General features: G+C 45.2%; 1 protein-coding gene across 4 annotated transcripts; it reads left to right on the top strand.

Annotated features, from left to right (window-relative positions):
* On the top strand, positions 1,745–15,756 carry OPALIN (oligodendrocytic myelin paranodal and inner loop protein). Of its 4 annotated transcripts, none has more exons than XM_005698276.3 (6): positions 1,745–2,150; positions 6,249–6,311; positions 10,230–10,265; positions 11,347–11,466; positions 12,629–12,685; positions 14,037–15,756. In XM_005698276.3, exons 1-6 carry the CDS (start codon positions 2,148–2,150, stop codon positions 14,211–14,213), a joined length of 456 nt encoding a protein of 151 aa, XP_005698333.1. In that variant the 5' UTR covers positions 1,745–2,147; the 3' UTR covers positions 14,214–15,756. The 4 variants fall into 4 exon arrangements, with proteins under 4 accessions (XP_005698333.1, XP_013830626.1, XP_005698334.1 ...); XM_005698277.3 differs by having other exon boundaries at positions 1,746–2,150; positions 6,249–6,284; XM_013975172.2 differs by having other exon boundaries at positions 6,249–6,284; positions 10,230–11,466.

Genomic DNA, 16,553 nt, shown 5'->3' on the forward strand with positions numbered 1-16,553 from the left:
TCTCTTTTGATGCTATGACTGGAAAACCATGACTGACCCAGACTCTTAGGCCAGAGCACCCGTTTACTGACTTTCTTAGCAATTCTTCGAAAGGAGTAACATGTCCATTGGAGGACAAGTTGGTGATCAGTGGATGCAAAGCAAAGACAGAGTTTAAAAGGCCCTCGCTGGCTTTGTCCATCTGCAGACAGCTTAGCCAGAGGGGGCAGGGCCGTCAACGCCAGTTCCTTGGTCCAGATCTCTGGTCCAGGTATGATTTCATGCCTACCAAGCAAAGACAGAAGCGCAGTTGGTAGCAGCTGCGCTGATTTAAATAGTCTAGTAACCTGTATTGTAAAAATGTTGTCTCTACTTTATAGACTGAGATGGAGGTTGGAAGAAATTACTTCACTTGCCTAAGACCACACAGGGTCCAGAGTGTGGTCAAGGCATTCCCAACAGGCGTCTCTGAGCTGTGTTGTCTCCCTGACTTCTGGGCACCAGTGGATTCAGCTTAAGCCTCACTGAGTCTTGGGGACCTGAAGCCCCATGAGGCAAAGGCCACGCTGGTCTTGCTAAGCAAGACATCCAGTGCCTGGATCCTCACACCCCGTTTTCCAGGATCATCTGCCTGAACAGATGGTGTCTCCACCCTTGTTAGTTATATCCCAAGCCCAGGCATTGGCTTTTTCCCCGTCTCCCCCTCCCTCTCTTTGCTCCCCACCTCACGTTTCTGCCTCTGCTTCCTCAATAAGCCACAGGCCCCTTCACTGCTGTCCATTGCCACTGCTCTCACCCCAGGGCACCAGTGTCATGCGCGCGTGGACTCTGCCACCCAGAGTCTGGGTTAGCCCTTGTGCCCCTGGGAATCCAGGCCGTGCAGGTAGGCACTGTCAGCCCCACTGAGGCCATCCTCTCCTCAAAGCCCCGGAAGTCTTCCCTTTGCTGCACTGTGGGAGTCTCACCATGCCCCGCTGCTCAGATCACAGGCCCCAGACTCACTCTGCTTTTAACCTCCAGGTTTTCCGGGTCCCTCCCAGTAGGTTCACTGGCCTCCCTCCTATCCCAGCACACCAAGCCTGCGTTAGAACCAGGCCTTTGAATTTCCTGTTTCCTCTGCCTGGAACCCCCTTCTTATTTTTCATGTGCATCTTAAATGTCATGTCTCAGAGACAGCTGCCTCCCCATCACTCCAAGCCCTCTTCTCTTATACACCCCACTTGCTCCTCCATAATGATTTTCCCTGTCCTGTTCTGACTGGTGTCCATCTGCCTCACTGGAGTATACATTCCCTTAGAGTGGGAGTCTCATTTGTCTTTATCGTCAAGCCCAGAACAGAGCCCAGAATAATGCTTGACACAGAGAAGTTAAAGATTTGTTGAGTGAATGAATGAATGCACCCATTGCAATGAGCAAATTATTGGTTTTAATTTTGCTGTTTTGTTGACATGAGATTCCAACCCCTTCATTGTTTTAAAGAAGCAAACAGAGAACTCACAAGAAATCTAAGGCAGTCCATGTCAACGGCTTGGACTCCAGCTCTGCGAGGCTTTGCATCAAAATGTGAGAAGAGAATGAGGGTGAGGCACAACTCATGCTCACCACCTAAAGCAGGTACAGCCCTGCCCCCAGCCCAGCAGGCGCCAGCCCCCAGCCCCCAGGCACCCCCTCCATCGATGCTGGTGATGGGTTGACTGCCTCGTTGCTGGCACGGTGATCAGTGCCACTGCCTGGCCCCTGGGGGTGGAGTGGCCAGCCTCACTCAGCCTGTGTGTAACCCATTGTTTCTAAAGAGCTGCTGGCTGCAGGAGCCACCGAGGTCTCAGGCCAGCACTGAGTTCTTGGCTGAGATGAAGATGTAACCAAGGAAGGAGCTTGAAAGTAAAAAGGACAGAAAATGAAAGCAGAGAGAGCATAGGTCACCCGGGCCATACACAGTGGCCACGGAGCAGGAGAGCATCTCCCCTGAGGGATGGGCCAGCGACTCGGCTACTCCCCTGACCATAAATGGCTTGGCCAGAGCTCTGGTGGAGCCACCTCTTCTCTTGGCACCCTTGCTCTCCCAGTTGGATGTTCCTACAAATGCAAGACACAAGCCAATAACACCAGCAAAAAGTCGAGGTTGCCGAGGGCAGCGTTTGGAGAAGGCTCTTGGGAAGCTGTTGGAAATGGTGAGTGAGACTGAGCATCCTTCCTCTGCCTAGCCTTCATTTCTTTCTATAAACAACAATACCCAGGCTTTTAAAGCTCACATCTAATCCAAATATGACTACCTTCAGTGAAAGGAAGTTAAGGAGCTTGGCTTTTAATTATTTTCCTATTAGTATGAAATTATCTTCCTGTTAGTATGAAATACTAATCATTAAAATATGAAATTATTTTCCTACTAGTGCAAAATACTAATCATTAAAAATTCTCATCTGATATTTGCTGATGCCTCTTATATTTTAATATTAAGGTTTTGTTTTTAAAACCCCACCTACAAGGGTGCAAAATAAATGTTTCAGCTAAACTCCTTTCCCAGTTGGAGCAATGAGTCCTTTATCCTTATTTGTTTAGTCTGCCTTTTGCTGTGTGATCCACAACAGAGAGACTCATAAGTTGCATCGGAAACTGTCCACCTTTCTTACTGACTTGTGGTACATGTTTGGTTGTGACTCAATCAAATGAAGTTTGCTGAGTTAGAAGGGGCTTCTGTGATTCCTTTATTAAAGAGATTAGTAAAAGGGGCTGTTCGGGTTTGGAGTTAGGAAGATCTGTGAAATAAGATTTTTTATGTAAACGATCCAGCCTCTTCTTATCCAGCCTCTCCCACTGACCAGCTGGGGACCTTGAGAAGCCTGCCTTGGTCTCTTAGTTCCCTCACCCATGATGTAGGGGTGAGAGTGTGCCCCTTGTGGGGACGAGTACAGTGTGTGACACGTGGGGTATCCTCAGTCACCGTGAGTAGTTAGCCCATCTCCCCTCATTCCCATCACACACAGCAGACTTATAATGACACTTGACTACTGAGATCCTGGTGTCCCTTTGGAACCACTATGTAGATATCAACACAGTGCTTAGACTGGCAATGGGTGTCTTGTACCAAATTCCTGTACTTTGAATATTGTAAATTCATGCAGACAATTCCATCCAACAAGATTGTTCTAGTGGCTTCCCTGTATCTTGCTCCATGCTGGTCAGGCTATGAAGAATATGACACCATGGGATCCCCCACCTGCAGTAATTTATAGTTTTGAAGGAGCTGCCATAGACATTAGTTCCTTTGAGTTTATCCCATGAGACAGGCAGGGCAAGTCAATAGTATCCCAGTTTTGAGGATAGAATAACTGTGCCTGGGAGAATAGATTTGTTATGAAGAAATGGAGACCAGAGAGCCTGAGTCACTTTCCCCAGGCCACACAGCTGCTAAGTGGCTAAGTGGACTTGAATCCAGATCAGGGGACTCCAAGGCCAGAGTTGCCTCGCCCCACTCAGCTATCTCTCTAAAGGACACTGAGTCAGATTCTTCTCCACCCACATTTACGTGATGTTGTTTTCGCCATGAGAGTACTGTAGTGTGTTTCTACAAAATATAAATGTCTTTCTGAAGTTGGCCAAAATCTTCGTCATCCAAATGTCGATAAACAGCACGTGCGGTGGCCCACTTGTTGCTGCTCCTCCCTTCTGTTGTCCCCCAAAGAAAGCTTTGTCCTGGGCCTGCTGACATCAGTAGCTAGTGTTTGCTGATGAGATAAGGCTCTGGGCAGCTGCATTTGATGCCATGACCAGCCAGCATCCTCTGTGGGCTTGGTTGATGTTAGCATGAAGGTAGGTCCCTTGAGCAAAAAGACTTAAGTAGCTCAGATGTCTTTCTAATACTGTCTTGGAAGAGGAGGTGCAAAGTGCTGTGAGCCTGGGGGCTCCAATTATTCTGAAGAAACTCCAGGAGTCCTGAGGAAGCCTGTGACATGGGAGAAAGAGGCTGCTGAGACTTCCCTGGTGGTCCATTGGCTAAGACTCTGCACTGCCAAAGCAGGGGTCCTGGGTTCCATCCCTGGTCAGGAAACTAGATCCCACATACCGCAACCAAGAGTTTGAATGCCCCAACTAAAGATCCTACATGCTATAACTAAGACCCAGCACAGCCAAATAAGCAAATAAATAATTTTTTTTCTAAAAAAAGAAAGAAATAGGCTGTCACCAAAAGACCCAAGTCCCAGTGACAGCCAACTAATCATGTGAACTTGGGCAATCCATTCAAATTCTCGCCTCAGTTTTCTTTTCTATAAAGTAAGGGTTTCCTCTTGCTAAGAGAACAGTTGCCACTGAAGGGTGCTGGCCTGCTGGGGCCATCCTAATTGAAAGACAATCTCTGGGGCAGGCAGGAGTGGGAACTATACCTTGTAGGTGCTTGAAACATTTTTAGTTCACAAAAGATTTTCTCATTCATTGACCTCTCTGAATTCCAACCTACCTGAAAACTAGCTAGAATAGGTGTTTCATCAATTTTGCATATATTGGTACTATCGCCTCTAGACCCATCTTCCAGGTTGGATTTGAGTCACATGGACCAATCTCATTTGTCTGTTTTAAGAGATAAGCCCTAACTGTTCTCATTTATCCATGAGGGAATTTCTGAGAAGTCCCTGGGCCTCAACTGCCTCTTCTATAAAATGAGGGTCTGAGGTAGACAGTCTTGGAGGCACTTCAGCTCTGAAATCTTAGGATTCTCTAATCCATCCCAGTCTCCTCATTATTGGCTAACATTTCATTTTAAATCTTAGTATGCACATTGCTTCTAGAATGACAAAACCAGGTTTCAGAGGCTTCAGGGAGATCAGGAGCTGGAGTTTAAGCCAAGTTGTCAGGGACTGGGGAGGCTGGGGCTGAATGAGAGAGAGCCCAGCCAGGGGGCATGATTCAAGGGTGATTGGACAAGGCAGGGGGCCAATCAGGTAGAAAGAGGACCACTCCAGCCTCTTGAGCCAGGGGCAGAAACTGTCACCATCTGAGTTGGAGCAGAGCCCACCCGTTTTTCACATCCAGGCAGGAAAGGCACTGGGTAAAGAGCAGCTGGAAGAAACTGACATGAAGGAGCCCAAACTGGAAGGATGGAAGATGGGAACAGGGAGGAGGAAAGAGCCCCAGAGGCCCTGGGCAGGACCTGATCCTGGAGAGTGGACACCTGTGTAGGCTAACAAGTTGGTGCCCCATTGAGTCCATGATTTTTTTTTTTAATTTTTATTGGAGTATAGTTGCTTTACAGTGTTGGTTAGTTTCTGAAAAGTGAATCAATTGTATATATATATCCCCTCTTTTTGTATTTCCTTCCCGTTTAGGTCACCACAGAGCATTGAGTAGAGTTCTCTGTGCCATACAGCAGGTTCTTATTAATTACCCATTTTATACATGCGCTGTCACTGAGTCATGTCCAGCTCTTTGCAAGCCCATGGACTGTAGCCTGCCAGGCTCCTCGGTCCATGGAATTTTTCAGGCAGAAATACTGCAGTGGGTTGCCATTTCCTACTTCTGGGGATCTTCCCAACCCAGGGATCGAACCCATGTCTCTTGCGTCTCCTGCATTGGCAGGTGGATTCTTTACCACTGGCACCACCTGCAAAGGTCATTTTATACTTGGTAGTGTGTATAAAGCCCATGATCTTTAAATATTGACCCCAATATTGACGTGAGGCTGGGCTCTACGTGAGGGGAGGTCCCAAAGCATTGGCCTCTTTTCTCTGTCATCCCAACCAGCTCAGCTCCAGCCTGAAACCCCTGCCTTGGACTCAGTAAAAAGGGAAACTTGTCTTTCTCAGATTCTCCTCCTGTGAGGGAGTTGAAGTGGGAGCCCTGGGGTCTTACTTCCCACCCCAAGAAGAAAGTGCCATCAGCCTGCGCAGTTTGCTTCCTGAGAGGCGTTCCAAGGAGGGAAAGAAAAAAAAAAAAACAACTTTCTGCACTCTGCTGAATGTTTCTATTAATGTTTTTGTTGCCCTTTTGAGTCAGGACCTCTCAGCAAGTAGCCTAAACTGGCCCTGATGAGGGTCTGCAAGGGGAGGAAGGGGAGGACTGCGTTGCTGCTGAGGGGGGATCTCATGACCCCCGACTCACCTGCTCCCCTGCCTCTTCTGTGGCCAAAATTGGGAGGGGAGGCTGGAGCTGACTGAGCTTGTGGGGTCAGCAAATTCTCCTGGAGTCCGCCAGGGTCTATGACATTTGATGGAGGGGTCAGACAATGGCCTGGCTGACCATTACTGGAACCTTTAAGGTTTCCTTCTCTCTTGCAGAGTTTTTCACTGAACTTCACACTGCCGGCCAACACGGTGAGTACAGCGGCCCCTGCTTACCAGGTAGGTGAGCAGAGATCAATGCAGAGTTGACACTGGGCCTCCAGGACACCATCACACAAACCTCATGTAAAGCTGTAATGTTACACAGGTTTCAAAGCACTACGAAGAGCTGGGGGTGCTGAGAGACATGTTCTCAATGATAAGAATTATAAATACACATTTTGAAAAGGAAAATAGCAAGAAACCAAAAAACACTTAAATTGCCATCAGCAGAAAACCCTGGGGTCACTCCTCCCAGTCCTGTTTGACCCTACATGAATTTTGACTTCTGTTGTCTTCATACCATGGTCTTCTCACCTGTAATTTTATATAACAAATGTTTTCCATCAGCCTTTATAAAAGTAACTGAGGGTGGTCTCATGACATTTCTTCAAGCGAATTATTTAGCTAAATGACCAATCACAATTAAGAATTCTTTTGTGATAAGCATAGGTACAAATAAATCCTTGTTGGCGCTTAACCTGATTTCCTTAGAATGAAGTCTAGAAGGGAAATCACTGGGTCAAGATGAATGAACATCTTATGGCTCTGGATTATGACAATTGCTAGTCCACATGGAGATTTTCAACTGATGATGGCGGACAGTTTGAATCCAGAATTGACCCGCCGTCTTTTGTTCTCCTGTTGTCTAGAAGATAATACACCAGGATTGTTTTCTGACCAGGATTGCTGCTCTGATGGAGCTAGGCATTTTCCTGGCCCAGGTTTTTAGTGGTTTGGGCTATGCCAAGTTTTTCTAATAAGTCATATGGTTATTCAAAGAAAATAGACTGAGACTGCCAGGGAAGAAGACGCCTAAGCTGGTGCTCACGTTTACTGTAACATGAGGGCAGCGTCCTGGAGAGCAGTGGAAATGCAGACCCTAGTGACCCATTGCCACCTTTGTGGCCCACCTAGTGACCCACCTGTGGGGCCTAGGGACCCAGGCCACACTGTTGACCCTGACCCTGTCCCTGACTTCCCGGCACCTGCTCCACCCTCCTGGCGAGGGCCCTGTCTTCTGAACCTCCCTGACTCACTCAGCTCCCTGCTTCAGCCTCTGCCTATTGCCCGCAGAGGCTGCCAATAGCCCATTGTCAATAGTGTCAATAGCCTGTTCCCCATCCTCCTCCTTCCCTGTCCAAATCTTTCAATATGCGACTGGTGGCACTTCCTACCTGGCTACTCGAAGCCAGCTGGTCTGTAGAGACCCCAGGTTCTGTCTTATCCTGGCTTGGCTCAGCCTGGGAAGGTAACTCTGAGAAGCAAGGAGCCGTTACTTAGGGCCGTGAGGGTGAGGGGGTTGGAGGGAGGCACTAATGCTGCCAGTCATCACCTTTCGCAGCGTCTTCTTGGTTAACCTATTTCTCTGAGAACTGTCCCTCCTCCCTTTGAATCTATATAGGACAACAGCCACCCCAGTCTGCCTGGGGCTGTCTGGTTTTAGCACTGAATGTGTTGCAACCTAGGCAACTTTTTGGAACAACCAGGACATCTGGCCACCCTATCTGTGATTATATTTCTGCCACATAATCCTTCCCTTTTGGTGTAGCTGGATGCCCTGGAAAGTGGGGGGAGGTGGATGTCAGGTGCATCAGAGCCTCTCTGCAGAGAGTGGGGAACAGGACCACGTATGCAAGTCAGCCCCTGCTGAGCCACACTGTCAAGTATGAAAATTAGGGATGGGGTGCTGCATTTGTCATGGAAGGCAGAGCAGCACCACGGCTAAGAGCCTGGACCCTGAAGTCAGACCACTTGGCATCTACCACTGAGAGCTGCGTGACCTCACACAAGTTGCTTCACTTCTTCGTGCCTCACTCTTCTCTACTGTAAAATGGGGATCATTTTAGTCCTGCTTCACTGGCTGCTGTGAAGAATAAATGAGCTGATAGAGGGAAAGTATTTGAACAGCCTGGCGCATAATTAGTGTTTCATACGCATTAGCTGGTACAGTTAGCAGGTGTTCATGAGGGCAGAAAAATCCATCCAGAGAGAGAAAGAAGGAGGCAAACAGGCGGAGAAGAGCACAAGTGAAAGGCCATGCTGTCCAGGAGTGATGGAGCGATCCCAGGAGGAAGGGATCTTTGGTCATGACAGAGTCTCAGGCCCCAGCTCCAGTGCCTGGAGAAGCCAGACTCCCCCCACCTGTGGGATCCACGAGGAAGCCCTGAATCTTTAGAGTTAACTCCTTCTGGGGGTGGGGGGGGCCAAAGCCAGCCTAAATGAATTTCTGTAACCTGAAGGCAGAACATCTTACCTGAAACAATATCTAACTCTCCCCATCACCCTGAGAAACAGAACACTTTAGGCAAACAGCATTAAGGTCATATTGTGGGGTGGTGGTGAGATTGCGTTTCAGTAAAACTAAAACCATTCAAGTACCAAGTGTAAATACCAAGTTAAGCAAATATTTCTTTGATCGGAGCTCTCTGGGAAAGAGGTCTAGGCTTGGAATGCAAACATCCAAGTTCAGGTTAAATTTATCTGTGAAATCTGGGAGAAGACCCATAACTTCTCTTGAGATCTGGATCATTTTTTTTTTCTTTTTTTGTAAAATAGAGAAAACTATCAAAAAGACAAAGCCACTGGAATTCTAATGTACTCACTGAGGTTGATTCGTGAAAGTGAAAGTGAAGTCCCTCTGTCGTGTCCTACTCTTTGTGACCCCATGGACTGTAGCCCGCCAGGCTCCTCTGTCTATGGGATTTTCCAGGCAAGAGTACTAGAGTAGTTTGCCATTTCTTTCTCCAGGAGATCTTCCCAACCCAGGGGTCGAACTTGGGTCTACTGCAGAGCAGGCAGACTTTTCACTGTCTGAGCCACCAGGGAAGCCCATGGTTGATGATAATATTCAATAAATAACAGGTCGGCCAGAGCTTTGCCAAGTTTAAAGGAATGATCAAAGCTTCTACTCCTGGTCCACATTTGATCCTCCAAACAACCCTAGAGGTAGGTGCTCACAGCCCTATTTTATGAATGAAGAAATGAGGCCCATGAGCTTGTGAGTGGAGAAATCAACACCCCATTCCAGAAGGAGACTAGGACCCATGCTCTTAACCCCACACTACACCACCCAGCATAGCTTGCATGAGTTGCTCATGTGGAACTTTGTGCTCTGAGATTTATGCATCCAGGTAAGACTCTCATCTGAAATATCTCATAAATGGGTGAAATTCAGTGCCCCTCTTTGAGTGGAGCTGTGAACTAGAAGCATGTATTCATTCAACATGGAATTGTGCCGGGAATATGGATAATTCACAGCTTCAGAGACCTGCCCAAGCCATCTGCTTCACTGCGGTAAGGGAACAAGTAAGGCCTTCTTAGAAACAAGTAGTCTTCCCTTGTGGCTCAGATGGTAAAGAATCTGCCTGCAATGCAGGAGACCTGGGTTTAGTTCCTGGGTTGGGAACATACTCTGGAGGAGGAAGTGGCAACCCACTCCACTGTTGTTACCTGGACAGAGGAGCCTAGTGAGCTACAGTCCATGGGATCACAAAGAGTTGGACACGACGGAGCGACTCACACTTCCTTCCTCCAAGGTCTTCTTAAAGAGCCTGGCTCCACCGGTATTTATATTTTTTCCTTTCTAGCAATGGCGACAAGTAGGCCCAAAGTGTGCTGGGAAGGGTGTGGGAACTTGGGACAGGATAAAGCCTTTTTGAGTTGTAAAATGTATTATGGCAAATCCGCAGGGTGAATAACGAAGCTCTCACCTGAATTTCTGATTTCTTGTGCCTTGTAACCAATCTTATTCCTTCTTACCTGGGAAGGATTGAGGAAGATTCTATTCCACAGTTGTTGTCATCTGTTGTTTTTAATAGAAAGTTTAGCAAAGGGATGTACTTTAGGCATTTACAGCTTAACACTGGGCAGGCTATCTTATATGATGTGCATTCTATAGATTTGTTATCTTAAGATGTGTGTTCTTTTTCTACGCAGACTTCCTCTCCAGTTGTGACTGATGGAAAAGGAACCGTAAGTATACCACTTAAATTACGGAGCCTTGGTTCAGCCACTTAGAAACGGGATAATGCTGTACCCATCTTGTGCATTCATTTTGAAGATTAGATGACGTTTGCTATGTGACCTGTCACCAAGCACATAATCTGCTCAACTGTTTTTCTTACAACCAACTCAATTCAAAAGGGAAGGAGAACATGAACAATCACAGGTGATTCCACAAAGTCTGGAACAAAAGAAGCTAGATGTGAGAGAGTACATACTTTGTACCTTCATCAAGATAACACTGAAAAATAGACAAAGCTGAACTACAGTGATAGATTCCAGGATACACATGCAGTGGCTGGATAGGAGCCCAAGGGGGCTTCTCAGGGGTTGGCAATGTCCTGTTCCTCATCCAGGGGCAGGTTACCTGGATGGTTCATCACATGAAGTCGTCAGGCCACATATTTGTAATTTATATATTTTTATGTGTTTTGTCATTCTTTAACAAAATCACCCCCTCAAAAGTGACGAAGACTCCAGTGTTATATGATAGTTGCACATTTACAGGGCTTCTCAATACTCTCTGCAAGTAATTACAAATATGAAAACTTATGGGGCTACGAGCATGGCTACTTCCACTCAGATCAAAGCAAATGTGAATTTGGAAATTAATCGGTTCATGCATTTACTGTACATACATTTAAAAAATTCATATCAAAATGGTGTGGTATACAGTAAAACTTTTGGGTATATATTTTACTTTTTGCTGAACTAACAGATAAGAATGCTAATTGTTACTTTGAACTGTTTTTCAGCTTTTCCTATATTAATATGACACAAACTTCTGTTTCTAGGCATGGCCTATTCATATGTTTGTCCAGTTTTCTACTGAATTATTGTCTTTTTCCAGTCAATTTAAGCAATGTGCATTAAGTATGATGAAAATGAGCCATTTGTCATGTACAACATTGGAAAGAATTTTTCACTGTATTTCATTACCCCTTTGATTTTGTTTAGGACACCGAGGATCCATGCAGAGTTTTGTTTTAATTTTAATCTTTTGAACTCTTCCCTTTTTTTCCGGGAGAACCTCACTGTTTTCTCTGTGCAGGACTGTGGGCCTTCTCTTGGGTTAGCAGCAGGCATCCCGTCCCTGGTGGCCACGGCCCTGCTGGTAGCCTTACTGTTTACTCTGATTCACCGAAGAAGAAGCAGCAGTGAGTCCACTGAGGTGACTGGCAGTTTCTTTGGGTAGCGACATGTTGGCGGGAATCAGTGTTCAATGAACTGGCTTTGGGCTGGGGGTGTCAGGACTGGTGTCTGTTTTCTGAGGACAAAAGGGTGGGTGTTTCTGTGCCTCATTTTATGTCTCAGACTCATGACCCTACCCTCCAGGCAGAGCTGATATGTCATCCGATCCTCGGGTCACTTGAGGACAGTATTGGGGGTGGCCCAAGTAGGAGCAGAGAGGGATGTCTGTTGCCATGGCAAACACATCTGTGCAGTGAGTGTGTTTTCTAACCTTGAGAAACAAGGACACAAGCTTCTCAAAGAAGATGGAGGTGAGCTTACGAAAGATGGGAGACAGTTGTGGAGATGTCCATCACAAGGATATGTCCAGGAGCATGTGACTCTATCTATCTTTGTACTTTTCCTACATCCTAACACACATCGGTCACAAGGGGATCTTCTGACCCCACCCGTTACAAATACCAGAGTTCTCTGGAGACCAGACTCAGAATTCAAGGGCCACCCTGACCAATATCCAACCAGAGGCCATGGGTGTGATGCAGCCGTATTGTGTGATCTCTGTGTTCTAATTCCATCCTTATTTATGAGCATTTCTGATTGTTCTCACACTGGTAAGTGTTAACAGGGAGTGAAAAACCTAAGTCCTATCCCTGGGTCTGCCACTTTACAATTTATATGTGAACCTGGGCAAGTGATAGAACATTTTCTGTTGCTTGGTTAGTTCAACTCCAAAACAACTCCAGTTAAATCAGAATCTCTGGATGACAGAGCTGTGGCATTGGTACCAAAAAAAAACCCTTCAACATTTTATTGTGGATCATTTTAAACAGATACTAAAGTAGAGGGGATAGTATAAAGAATCTAGTTATCCACAGCAGCCAATCTTGTTTCATTTCTACTCCCACCCACTTCTCCACAGTGTCAATCTATATTATTTCTTGAGTAACTCACAGTGGTATCTCTTGTTTGTGGTTTTTTAGGGGGCCAGTTATTATCCTTTTGTTTATTTTGTTTTGTTTTTAAAGCACTCTGCTGATCCTAATGTGTGGCTGGGTTTAAGAACCACTGATTTTAATCATGGTCATGGGCAAATGTTGTAACCTTTCATTTCTTCTTTTTTATTTTATTCTTAACCAACTTAGGGAAGTGAGAGGCCTTGTGAAATTACAGAAATCTATGACAGTCCCAGGATAGCTGAGGTAGGAACTCTTGGTTATAGTCACTATACATCTTTCGCACAACAAACAAGCTAAAGGTCTTCAAGCCTGTTGTGTACAGGAGCACAGTGTGAGCACAAAGGAGCTTCTCATTATACTTTTATTGGCTAGGCAGGAATTTAAGGTTGAATTCATATTAGAAAATTGATTTACTATTATTTGTTCCACTGACAAAAGAGAAAACCATGTGATCATTTCCAAAGGAGACGAGAGTTCAAAAACATTAAACAGCCATTTGTGATATGAATTCCGAGCAAACTAAAAACTTTAAAGGAATTTTTTTAACTTGAAACAAGACATCATTTTTTTTTAAAAATCACAGCAAATATCATACCTAAAGGTGAAATGTTAATGATTCTCTTTCAGATCAGAAACGAAACAAGGGTGCTCACTGTTACCATTTCTACTGAGATATTATACTTAGGTCCTAGCCAGTGCAGCATGTTGAGAAAAATAAGTAGAAACTAACTCAATGTAGGGGAATTCTTTCATAATGTATACATATATCAAATAATCACACTGTACTCTTTAAATATCCTTTATTTTTCAATTATACCTCAACAAAAAGGAAAAGAAAAAAGAAGCAGAAAGCATAAAACTGTAAAAGAAGAAAGAAAAGTGTCATTATTTGCAGATAATATGATTATTTACATAAAAAGCCAAATAATCTACAGATATATCGCTAGAATTAGCGAGATATTTTAACAAGTTTATTGGAGGTAAAAGTCAATATTAAAGAGTAATTTTTATTTCTAAACATCAGTAACAATTAATTTTAAAAAGTAATTTTTTTAAAATACAATTTTATAGGGGTAATAAAAATATATAAAATGATGAGGAATCAATCTAACAAAAACATATAATCCTTTCATGGAGAATAATAAAATTTCAGTAAAAGATATTTAAATAAGACCTAAATAATGGGAGTTTATATACAATGCTCCTGGATTGAAGAACTCAATGGTATATAGATATCAAACAACTTCAAATTGATCTGTATAATAAATGTAATTACAATATAAATTTCAACAGGTATTTTTCACTGAACTCAATAGGGTGCTTCTAAAATACATATAGAAAAAAAGACAGGAAAAAATTTAAGTTCCAACAAGAACAGATAGAACAAATAGCAAACAAATAGGAAGGTGATAGATTAAAACCCATCCAGTGATCACATGGATGACGTTCAATGTCTTGAAAACTATGTTTCAAGTGTTTTGTCTGATGGTTGGTTGTTTCAGGTGGGAGGGTAAATCTGGTTGCTGTTACTCCAACTTGGCCAGAAGCAAAAGTCTTTGATGTATTTTTTTTTAAACCTGTTTGTTTTCTCAAGAATCCTATAAGGTTACCTACCCAGGAGAAGAATATGATGGGAGGAGAAGCGGCCCACATATATGTGAAGACGGTATCGGGAGGCGAGGAGCCGGCGCGTGACACTTACCGCCCTGCTGTCGAAGTGGAGAGAAGGCGGGGCCTGTGGTGGCTTATTCCCAGACTGAGCCTGGAGTGATGCCGCGAGCCAAGGAGCAGAGCTGGAGCTGGAGCTGGAAGCGAGCTGAACACACAGGGACCGATCGTGCCTGGAGCGAGCAGAGAAGCCAAGCTGCTTCTTAACCACTCCCAACTCCATTTGCAGATCTGGAAAACTTCGGGGTTGATTTTACTCTTTAAGGGACTGATCTGTTAAAGTGCATTCTGACTCTCAGACCTTGTGGTTTAATAATCAGTGAAGTCGCTGTGCATTCAAAAGGAGCCTTGAACCCTGCTCCTGACCCCCAGTGGGGATTTGCTTTTCTTTATGATTTGGGGAAGAGAATTTGATTTCTCAGTGGCTCACCTTTTCATCTTTTTTCACATCCATTTTCTCAAAAAAGCCATTAGACCTGGCTTCCATGGACAGGTTGGCCAAGGCTAACGTGTGAGAAGGGGCAGTTCTTTATCCCTGAACACCTCAGGGTAGAAAACAGGGGGAGCCACATGTTCCCTGACCACAGGCAGCCCGTGGCTGGGTCATTCATCTCTCTTGTGATCAGAGGGTATTCAAAGTGTGCGTGGGGGGGGGGTGGGGGGCAGTGAGCACATGTGTGTGCTGAGGGTAAAGACGGTGGAAGGAAGGCAGAGATTATTTCAAAAGATTATTAGAAATAGGGGCTGTACCTATTTTGTGGGAATAGAGAGAAAGGTCCAAGTCCTTGGACCATCAATGGGGAAAAACTCATGAGCAGGAAGAGAGGTCAAGAGTACTCTCGGTGGGGACCAAAGGGATGATCCAGGTACCAGCGTGACTGTCATCTGAGTGAACAGTGGCAGCTGGATCAGGTGAGGTGTTCACCATTGCTCCTGGGAGGAGGCTTCTGGGAACCCTGGTTCCCTAGCACAGGTCCATTGTTCCCCTGATGGGAGAACCTGGGTCCAGGAGATCCCGGGTCTCCTGGTCACCAGCTTCACGGGCCCCCTTGAAGAGCTGTGGAGATATTCCTTTCTCACACGGGGCCCCTAAATGCTCAAACACGGCTCCTCTGATTCAAACAACCCAGGACAGGTTCCGCACACCCCATCACTGCCATGCCGACACGTGCTCTTCAAAGTTCCTTGTGAAATTCATTTTGTGCTAAGTCCCTTGGGTCTAGACCTGGCCGTGTTTAAGCAGACATGCCCGGTGATCCAGGTGCTCCTACTTCTCTTACCTGTTGAGAAGGACCTTGAATTTGCTGAGAACATGATTGTGGCCTTGGCCTGGACACGCATAGGTGTTTTATCTGGGGCAGATCATGGACCTTAGCTCTGTAGGTGCAAAATGGAGACTGTCATTTTCTTCTTTCTACGATTAGGAGTGTTGCAAGGGTGAACGGAAACATGACTTACAGTCTATAAAGTAAGGTGTGACTTATATTTTGGACCACTTATTTTATGTAATTCTGCTTACAATCCATTGCTTATTACCTTATTTTAAATGGTTTCTACTAAACTATCAAGGTTCAATGTTTCTGTCACCTTTTTTCTGCTCTGATGCACAAGAGCTTATTTTGGAATAAAGTGAAAAGCAAAAATGAGCATTCTTGTGGCCCTCCAACATATCTGTGGTTTTTCTTTTGCCTATATTAAAGCATATGACATTGGCCCTAGAGTTGGAATCAAGGTCATCTCCAGGATATAGCTGGTGCTAGCACTTTGTCGGCTGGGCTGATGATGGAGATGTTCAAGTTGTTCCCAGGTTGTGAGCAAGACAACCTGACTTCCAGCTGAGACTGGAAGTCAGAAGCTCTGGATCCCCAACCTAGGGCCTGTGCTAGCGTTGGGATGGCCTTGGCCAGTCACATTCTAGAAAATGCAAACAAATTAATAGTGACAGAAAGCATATCAACCATTGCCTGGAGATGGTGGGGTGAGGAAGGGTGGATGGAGAGATTCCAAAGGCCCACAGAGAAACTCTAGGGGGTAATGGATGTCTTCTCCATCTTGATTGTGGTGATAAATTCATGGGTGTGTCACATGTCAAAACTTTTTAATGGTACACTTTAAACATAACAATTATTGTATCTCATTTTTACCTCAATTAAGCTGTTAAAAAAAAATAGCATCCAAAGCCACAGAACAATAATCTCTGCCCACTGGGTTTTGCTTTTTTTTTTTTTTTTTGACCAGATGGGGTCACAGAGAAGGCAATGGCAACCCACTCCAGTACTCTTGCCTGGAAAATCCCATGGACGGAGGAGCCTGGTGGGCTGCAGTCCATGGGGTCGTGAAGAGTCGGACACGACTGGGCGACTTCACTTTCACTTTTCACTTTCATGCATCAGAGAAGGAAATGGCAACCCACGTTGGGGTCCTTTAATGGACTGGAACCTGG

The sequence above is a fragment of the Capra hircus genome, chromosome 26, assembly GCF_001704415.2.
Source record: "Capra hircus breed San Clemente chromosome 26, ASM170441v1, whole genome shotgun sequence".
Classification (NCBI taxonomy): domain Eukaryota; kingdom Metazoa; phylum Chordata; class Mammalia; order Artiodactyla; family Bovidae; genus Capra; species Capra hircus.

Coding starts and splice junctions, on each gene's coding strand:
- OPALIN (XM_013975172.2), top strand. CDS start 11,158: ATGTGCATTAAGTATGATGAAAATGAGCCATTTGTCATGTACAACATT. Junction 11,467..12,628: donor GCAGCAGTGAGTCCACTGAG/GTGACTGGCAGT, acceptor TAACCAACTTAG/GGAAGTGAGAGGCCTTGTGA. Junction 12,686..14,036: donor ACAGTCCCAGGATAGCTGAG/GTAGGAACTCTT, acceptor TGTTTTCTCAAG/AATCCTATAAGGTTACCTAC.